The 8,273-nt window shown below is 53.2% G+C and overlaps 4 protein-coding genes across 6 annotated transcripts; 2 read left to right on the forward strand and 2 right to left on the reverse strand.

The window, feature by feature from the left end:
* Positions 1-19: 19 nt before the first annotated feature.
* Positions 20-2,290, reverse strand: H310_04394 (hypothetical protein). 3 transcript variants are annotated; one of them, XM_008868722.1, is made up of 8 exons: positions 2,092-2,290; positions 1,437-2,044; positions 1,054-1,389; positions 862-1,006; positions 733-794; positions 416-680; positions 270-359; positions 20-222 (listed from the first exon to the last, which is right to left on the reverse strand). In XM_008868722.1, the coding sequence occupies exons 2-8, from the start codon at positions 1,772-1,774 to the stop codon at positions 67-69; spliced, it is 1,392 nt and encodes a 463-aa protein (XP_008866944.1). In that variant the 5' UTR covers positions 1,775-2,044; positions 2,092-2,290; the 3' UTR covers positions 20-66. The 3 variants fall into 3 exon arrangements, with proteins under 3 accessions (XP_008866944.1, XP_008866945.1, XP_008866943.1); XM_008868723.1 differs by having other exon boundaries at positions 759-794; positions 1,437-2,290; XM_008868721.1 differs by having other exon boundaries at positions 1,437-2,290.
* Positions 2,291-2,416: 126 nt separating this feature from the next.
* H310_04395 (hypothetical protein) lies at positions 2,417-4,343 on the forward strand. Its single transcript, XM_008868724.1, has 6 exons — positions 2,417-2,765; positions 2,823-2,984; positions 3,042-3,165; positions 3,220-3,291; positions 3,369-3,553; positions 3,602-4,343. Exons 1-6 carry the CDS (start codon positions 2,427-2,429, stop codon positions 4,160-4,162), a joined length of 1,443 nt encoding a protein of 480 aa, XP_008866946.1. The 5' UTR covers positions 2,417-2,426; the 3' UTR covers positions 4,163-4,343.
* Positions 4,344-4,704: 361 nt separating this feature from the next.
* H310_04396 (hypothetical protein) lies at positions 4,705-6,687 on the forward strand. The gene is made up of 5 exons (XM_008868725.1): positions 4,705-5,032; positions 5,082-5,450; positions 5,546-5,843; positions 5,891-6,017; positions 6,075-6,687. The coding sequence occupies exons 1-5, from the start codon at positions 4,770-4,772 to the stop codon at positions 6,638-6,640; spliced, it is 1,623 nt and encodes a 540-aa protein (XP_008866947.1). The 5' UTR covers positions 4,705-4,769; the 3' UTR covers positions 6,641-6,687.
* Positions 6,688-6,705: 18 nt separating this feature from the next.
* H310_04397 (hypothetical protein) lies at positions 6,706-7,829 on the reverse strand. Its single transcript, XM_008868726.1, has 2 exons — positions 7,190-7,829; positions 6,706-7,143 (listed from the first exon to the last, which is right to left on the reverse strand). The coding sequence occupies exons 1-2, from the start codon at positions 7,775-7,777 to the stop codon at positions 6,808-6,810; spliced, it is 924 nt and encodes a 307-aa protein (XP_008866948.1). The 5' UTR covers positions 7,778-7,829; the 3' UTR covers positions 6,706-6,807.
* Between the last annotated feature and the right edge of the window lie 444 nt (positions 7,830-8,273).

An 8,273-nucleotide genomic window follows, 5' to 3' on the forward strand; every position in this document is an offset into this window, starting at 1 on the left:
GGCGGAGGGGCCATTGGAATGGAAAAGGAAAAGAGGAAAGATTGATGTTCGTTGCAGCGCACTCCGTTAGGTCCTGGCAGTGTACGACCCATCCGCTCGCCGCGGTGGGCGGGGCGGCGATGTCGACTCGAGGTACTCTGCCTTGGGAATGTAATGCCTATCGCCCGTGTCGACAATGTGCGGCAGTCGTATGGATTCAATCACTTGTGGCGCATAACGGACCTGAACATGTACATCAGACCAACGCATGACAAAAGAGGCATACATACAGGTGCGGCACGACGACTGATTCGTGGAGGCGGTGCAGCCAGACTTGATGCGTATGTCGACTTTCCAGACGCGTTCGCATCCATTCCATTCTGCACCATCCACGGCACGTGAGTTGGTTCCAAGTGCAGTCTCTCCTCGGCCTTACTTGGAGAAATTGGTTGTACTGGACGACAACGTCGATTCCACGTTTGGCCTTATACCTCTCGGCCAAGTGAGAATCGAGTGCTTCTTGCCAAGTTGAGCCCTTGTTGCCTTTCGGATCATCGGTGGTTGTACAGCTCGGTTGCAACTGTGAAGGCTTGACTGGTGCGTGCAAGAGCACGTTGGCTTTCTCGCGCTGTCCGTTGGCTTTTGTTTGGGCAGCAACGAGCTGTTGTTCGACGGCCATGCGCTCTTTCTGGTGCATTTTTCTACGGATGAACATCGAGTTGGTGGTGGGCTGGAGGAGGTGTTGAGGCGTACTGGAACAATTTTTCATAAAATTTCACCTTTTTCGACAACGTTTCTGTCATTTCCGTCAATATCTACAAAAGTCACCCAAATCTCAGCCAATAGAAATCCATCCACGTGGCACATTCTGGTGTAACATACATCCGTGTTGTTGCGGCTTTCGACCTTTGACCGCTTCAGTGCTTCGTTTTGTGTAATCATCTTTTCCAGCTTGGACGACTGGTAGCTCAACTCGAGGGTGAGCTTTTCGTTCTCTAGTACGGCTCGGCGGGTCGTGCCGTCGAGGCTACCAATGCCAACGTCATGTTCGCCCCAAGGCATGCGTCGTCCTACCCGTCCAGCATGGCCTTTTCCATCTCGCGCCGCGTTCGCATGACATCGTCGTCCTTTTCTCGCTTCAGCCGCTGTAGGTGCATGAGATGATTCACTTCGAGTTCGCGCAACCGAGCGGCGCAGGACGTCTCGATCCGCGTATTTTCCGCTTGCAATCGTGCCAGTTCTGCCTCGAGGTTGCTCTTGACGGCTTGAAATGCCTCCATGTCTTTGAGCATGGCATCACTGGCCACACATTTGGTACGTAGCACATCTCGCTCGGCCGTGATAGTCGCGAGTTGTTCCGTAACGTGGCGCACAGCGCGGTCCATCCGGCCAGCCTCTTCGGCTTCCAGTCTATGACTTCCATGCGTATCTGCACCATCGACGCCAGCAAGGCTTACCGAGTGAGTTTCTCCTGCAACTCATCGATCCGCTTGACCTTGTACAGAATGACGCGTTCCCTGTCTTCGATGTTGGCATCCATGGACGCTTTCAATTCCTTCATTTTGGCTTTCATGTCTGCGTTTTCAGCCTGCAGGCGCACCAAGTCTTCCTCTCGCTGTTTCATGTCGAATTGCACGCGTTGGTCTCGAAGCGCTCGCTCCGCCGCAAGACGGAACGATTCGATGCTGTCCCCCATTGCCCTATGATTCTCACTAACACACGACGACGCGAGTCGTGGTCTATTTATAGTGGCCGAGGGGCGGCAGACATCGTACCGAGACACGTAATTCCGCATACGTTTACCAATATCATGGACAGTGGCAATCCCATCCGCCACTCGAAAGTATGTAAGTGGTGCTGCAAACGTGTCGCGCCAAGAAGTTCTGCGTTCGATGAAGCGCCAGGGCCCACCTGACTTAGACGGCTCCTCGGATGGAGTCACAGCATCATGGAACACAAGTCGACGTAAAGCAGCGTTGGCATCTCACACGTTCGGCGACATTATTGGGCCAGGGCAAGCACCATGGCATGGCGCTTCAATGTCGCCCTTCAGAGGGCTTCTTGTCTATCCAGGGCCAGTGAACTCTGCGCAGGGCAGTGCTTACAGCGTACGTCTAGCGCAACAAAGTTGCGCTGAACTCCACACGATGCGATGCTGCTTGCCCTTGGCGGGGGTGGTGTAATGGTGACGAAGGTTTTGTCATGGGAGAGTGCGACGTCTCCGTGTCGTAGGGCCGAGATGGCAGTTGCCATATACATAGTGAAACCAGTACTATTTTATGTTGGTCTTACATACAAAATTCAAATTCTACAACTTACGACCAGTTTTGGTTGTCCCTGTTCGTTCGACCTTCTCCTAAATTTGTAGGACATGATGCATTTTGTCGTCGTCAGTTTCGTCGTGCCTAAATCTGCCAATGCTTGGCCAAAGAAGAATTGCAGTATTAATGCACAAGCCGGAAGCCCGAGCTTTCGCCGAGACGTTGTCGGACGAAGATGTCGAGTACCTCAAGCAAGTGGCCAGGAAGACTTGCGCACGTGTTGCCAGCGCTTCGCGAATGGACGCGTCCAGCTCCGTGACGTGGGAGCCCATCGGACACAAGGACGGAGTGGATATTTACATCGGCGAAGCCAACGAAGCAAGCGAGTCGCGCAAAGTCAAAACAACCAGCAGCATGCGAAAGTACCTTTGTGGCGTCACATACGTGCCTGCTTCAATCGACGACGTCGTGGACATCTTCCACAGCAAGCCTTCCCTCCAGAAAATGAAGAACGACGGCTCAAAGGTACAAGGCGTCGCTTTCTTCAGACCATCTCATATATTACGATGATCATGCTCACAGACGTCATTCAATGCATTCGAACGAGAGATTCTCAACACGAAAACACTGTACAAGATCCGCAAACGAACGTCGAGCGCGCCGAGGCACTGCATTTCACTGAAGTGGATGCGATTGGGGTCGACGATCAAGGAAATGGACGACCGCGACTTCGTATTCTTAGAGGTGCACACGTTTGAGTCCCGTTCTATCCACACACGTGTTCCTCATCGCTCAACGCAGTGCCAAGACACGATTTTCGACGAAAAGGTCAAGCGTCGCGGATGGGTTTGCTCCATGCACTCTGTTCAACTTCCTGGATGCCCTCCACTTGACGGATACGTTCGCGGTAGTTTGTATCGCAGCGGTATGGCTGGCATCCCCTTTAGATCTTCCTGAGACCTGACTTTCCTTCATGCAGGGTATGTCTTCCGAGAGACGGAAGCGCCGAATGTTCTGCAAGTCGTGTGCATCATGGACATGGACTTCAAAGGTACTTGACTGGTTGTTTATTTCGCGCGTTTTTTCCATTTTCAAATTTACCATGGCGCGCTCATTTCACGCGTCTAGGCGAGATGAACGCCAACTTGACGAACTTGATGCTCAAGTCCCGCGTGATGATTGCCGGTTCGATCCGCGAACACTTCCAGGCGAGACAAGATGAATTGAACGAGTCGCATGAAGAGCAAGATGCTGTACCGTGCCCACTGTGCCGTGACTACCTAGCGTCGACACCTTGCATTACATGCAATCACGTACGTGCTTCAGAGGGATGCCAAGGTTTCAATTACGAAATGTTTCAGGTGGTATGCATGAACTGCTGCCAGCTTGTTGATGCAGAAAACTCGGTGTGCACTGTGTGCATCATGAACGGGAAAGTCGACCAGATCATGACGAACCAAGCGAATGACTGTGATTCGTTCAGTGACAAGTCCATTGGTGGCATCAATGACGCGAGCATCTTGCTTCCGCCGTCCTCATCCAACACCAAGCAGTTTTCGAGCACGACGAAACCCGCCATTGTCCTTGCTACCTTGCCAGACTTGGACGAAGACGAAGATGTAGAGTCGTCGACATCCACCGACCAACAACGACTTTCATCTGAAGACAACAATCAAGGGGTCGAAGGCTACACCTTGAAGTTGCAACCCCCAGGATTTTTTGCGCAACTCCTCGTTGCACCGCATTCGTCTGCAAGACGACGGCGAGAGGACATCGACACAGTCAAGTACGTTGAGCCAGATGGAAAGGACCCGTTGTATGCACTCGCAGTGCAGCGGCTGCAGGTCGCCGCATCCCCCGAGCAAGAATCAACCCGCTTGGCCATCGTCAACCTCTGTTACAAGCACGTACTCGAGTGCTGAGCGCTGCTGTCTCCAGGGTCGATGCTGGTAATTTATCGCACCCAACACGACGGTTCATTGCCGCGGGTGTATTATTTTCCAAACGGTTTCCCCATGTTGCTGAAAAATTTGTGGAAAAGTGCCAAAACCACGAATTTCTTTGCTAATCATTGAACCATTTGACTGGGTTTTTGTATAAATCACAGTATTACATTTCGTTCGCGCCACCTTAATTAATACAAGTCGCCACCATGTCAAGTAGTAGAATCAATCGCACAACTTCTACCACCGACCGGTTGAGCATCAGAGGGTTTCCACAACATATACAATCCCATGTAAATATGATAAATTTCTGCCCTGAACAGATTTGACTTTTCAGTCGTATCGTCGTTGTCCACATGATGTCATGATCGATTGGTCGCAGGTTTCGTTATCATGAAACGGATGAAGCCATCGCAACGACCACTCTACGACCAGATAGTCGTACATGATATCATACAGCAATTATGGTCGTGTATGAACATCCCTCCTCCTGGGTGACCTTTAGGTGTCATTTGGCAACCGTCCGCATCTGCCCGAGCGCTCGTCGCTGCCGCCGCCGCTCCGCCGTTGTCGATCTATAAACGAAATGGCATTCGGCTTTGGATATTCGCCCAAGGGCAGCAATGTCAAGCCACCACCAACGCCCAAGTGCCCAGAACTCACTGTGGAACAGACGCAACAACTCAAGGCCGTGGCCCACATGACGTGCACAGACTTGGTGTACGCGTCACGACTGCTCCGGAACAACAAGCACGGTGTGCAATGGACCGAGATGGAGTCAATGGACCCACGTTTGCAGTTTTACACGGGAAAACTGCAGCATAACCCAGTGTCGACACATGATGTGCGGTACGTCATGCCTTGGCCCGTTGCCATGTCGACGCTGATGCAACGCTAGGTTCATGTGCTGCGTGACAACTGTGTTCGCTCCATTAGACGACGTGATCGATGTCTTACATGGAAGCACTCGCGGGTCTGTCCTCGCGAGCGACATCAAGACAAATTTGAACAGTGACGTGTTGGTGAAATCCACCCTCAAAACATTCAAGTACATCGACCGCCTTAAGATTCGCCTTCAGTGGATGGTGCTCAAATCTGCATCCCCCTACATCCCCATGCGAGACTTTGTCTACCTCGAGTGCCAGAACACCATTCGAGTTGGCGGTCGTGCCGGGTGGGCATCGAACATGCACTCGATTGCGCTGCCCGACTTCCCCGCCTTCGCCGAGTCGCACAACATCATTCGCGGCAGTTTCTACCGAACAGGGTACGTCCATGTGCACCCACGCCCATGACCTGTCCGCTGTTGTGTCGATGCTTGAGCCCATGCTGTGAGGCACTCCTAACTGCGTTGGAATGTAGTTACGTCGTTACGGAGACAACGACACCAGGAGAGCTTCGCGTGATTCATATGATGCAAGCGGGTTTCAAGGGCACCGGGATGCCCGTCCAAGTGTCCGATACAATCATGCAAGGCCGCGTGAGCAACATCGTGTACCTCCACGAGTACTTTCGGAAGCTCGAGCTGATTGATCGCATGGTGGCTGTGTCTGATGGGAGTGGGGGCAAGCTGTCCTCCAACAACGCCAAGCACTGCGCGCATTGCTGCAAAAAGTTTTCACTCCTCGGCAAGAAGCACGCGTGCCGCTTGTGTGGCGCGGTACCCAGACAACCTCCTCCCTCGACATACTGACTCGTCCATGGCAGGTTGTGTGTTCAGCGTGTTCCCATACACTAGACTTTGAACTACATGTCCCTGGCTTTAAAGACATTCGCGTGTGCTCCATCTGCAATGTCGGCGACAACGATCTCATGCAATCCATTCTCACGGAAGGTACGCGACACGGCACCATTGAAATCACGGGTTTGACAAAGCCGTGGACTGTTCCAGTCCTCATGCTGCCTGGGACCGAGTCAAAGGATCGGCCGCCGTCAATGCAAAACCCACCGCCGCTTCGCCGCGTTGGGGCGACCCCTCGGGACTCAGATATCCTTGGAGACGCCACTTCTGTGTCGCCTCGATCCGGCAGCAGTTTCAAACGAAGGCAACCACCCCCTCCGACGCCGCCGATGCGTTTTAGCAGCACCATCGGATTCCGCTCGACGTCAACGTCAATCATCCACGAAGAAGATGAAGATGTTGAGCCGTTGCCATTGCCCCGCATTCCCCATCTCGACGGTCCCAGGCAATCCAACGGCAACAGTGCTTCGAACCCCCGAGGGCCGTCGCTGACCAAGGACTGGCTCGGCCGTGACATCTCGAACTCCAACTTGCCGTCACCCAGCCACGACGTGTTGCTTGCCCCCCGTGGCGACGCCCCAGGTTTGGACTGGCTCGACCCCCTGGACTCGTTCCGAAGCTCCGTCGCCAGTGGCTTGCATGCCACCCTCCACTCGCAGTGTGCCAGATCCACGGACGATTTGCTCCGAGAGTCGTTAGAGACCCGCGAAGTCTGATGTAAATTCTTTATTGTGCGTGCTGAGTCGCCTTGCATGTGGATGCCCGCATGAATAGATGAAGCGTTCGACGATTCATTTACTTCAATGGAGGTTGGTGTAGAAAATGCACCGATCTTGGAACAACTATCTTTCAATAAATGAATTCGATATTTATTCCGCCACGTTCATGCCGGCAGAAGCTTGTTGAGCCACCGCAGGCCGCGGGGTGAGGCGAACTTTGCGATGCACTGCAGACTCAAGAGTCGTTGCAACATGATCTTGTCACACGAAGTTGCAGCCATGGGAGGATCGAAAGCCATGTGGAGGACGTAGACGATGTCGACTACCCCTGGAAGGAGAGGCGATTCGACGGCGATGATGCCGGAGTGGCGTAGGGAGGCTCGCGGAAGTGCCGGTTTCAAACCAACCAGTCTTGTGCCATGGCATGAAGGACGACATGCAGAGTGCATGGCGGACACAAACCCTTGTCGGTTGTCGTTCAGTTCCAAGGTTTCTTGGCACTGCAAATGGCTGTATCAGACACCAAGTCGAGACATCCGTCAGTACCTGCAGATAGAAGAGGTCACACGCAGCATTCGCATGCATGAGTGTATCATGCAGAAAGCTGACGGTGTGTGCTGGGGAGCGATGGATCGACGCCACCGTAACGTGCTCAACGGTATCGCGATGGAACGCAAGGTTGAACTGTGGGTTAGCACCTCGTAGGAGTGTTGTGACAGCAGCGAGGGACGCCACGACGGACGTTTTCGCATACATCGAACGCTCGACCATCCCGCTTCGGCCACGTCCTTGAGTTGACGCGCCGCGATAGAGTTGGAGGTTGCGACACTGCGAAGGCGGTGACAACTTGAGTCGTCGCCACTTGCCTGTCAGGTCCACCACGCAATGAGCATCCGCCAGTGCAAGCAACGTGTCGTTGTTGTGTGATTCTCGTGGCATCGACGTTGTTGAGGAGTCGCGGGTTGATGTCACTAGTGCTTGGTCGACCACTTCGGTCGGCGTGGTGACAATCGTTGAGGCACGAGCATCACATTGTGGAAATCCACGCGACGTGCGGGTTGACCAACGCAAGACGTGTGGTGAGTAGATGGATGGCATTCCGCGCTCGCCCGTCAGGCGCCTCTGTGCTGTCATGTGCACCACTACTAGCCCACCTTTCTTCGCCGGTCGAACACTTTGGCTACGCTGTACACCTTACAGTATATTCAGTCGGGAAGAGACACCCAGAGAACACTCGCGTTTGGCACCGTCCGAAACGTCATAGGGGAACGTGGTGGTGCATTTTGTTGGGACGGACCCATCACACGACCACCCATCGCACCAGAGACGTGATTCGAATCCATATCGCTGCTGCACGCGTCGTGTAGGGCCTTGTGGCTCACGGATGCGACGCCAGCCTGGGCTCGCTGCAGCAATTATAATCGTAATTGTACCTTCACCACGAATCTCACACATGTGAATTGCCCATTGTGCCAAAGAGAGGCTACTGTAGCGCATCAACACGATGAAAGCACCACTTGGACTTGTCGACGTTTTACTGTTAAACGCCATGGTTTTAAGTTAAACTTTGCACTTTTGACGTTAAACCACTCTCGACTCCGTTTTATCCCCATGGCATATAGGTAAAATC

The sequence above is a fragment of the Aphanomyces invadans genome (assembly GCF_000520115.1).
Source record: "Aphanomyces invadans strain NJM9701 unplaced genomic scaffold supercont1.7, whole genome shotgun sequence".
NCBI classification, from domain to species: domain Eukaryota; phylum Oomycota; class Saprolegniomycetes; order Saprolegniales; family Verrucalvaceae; genus Aphanomyces; species Aphanomyces invadans.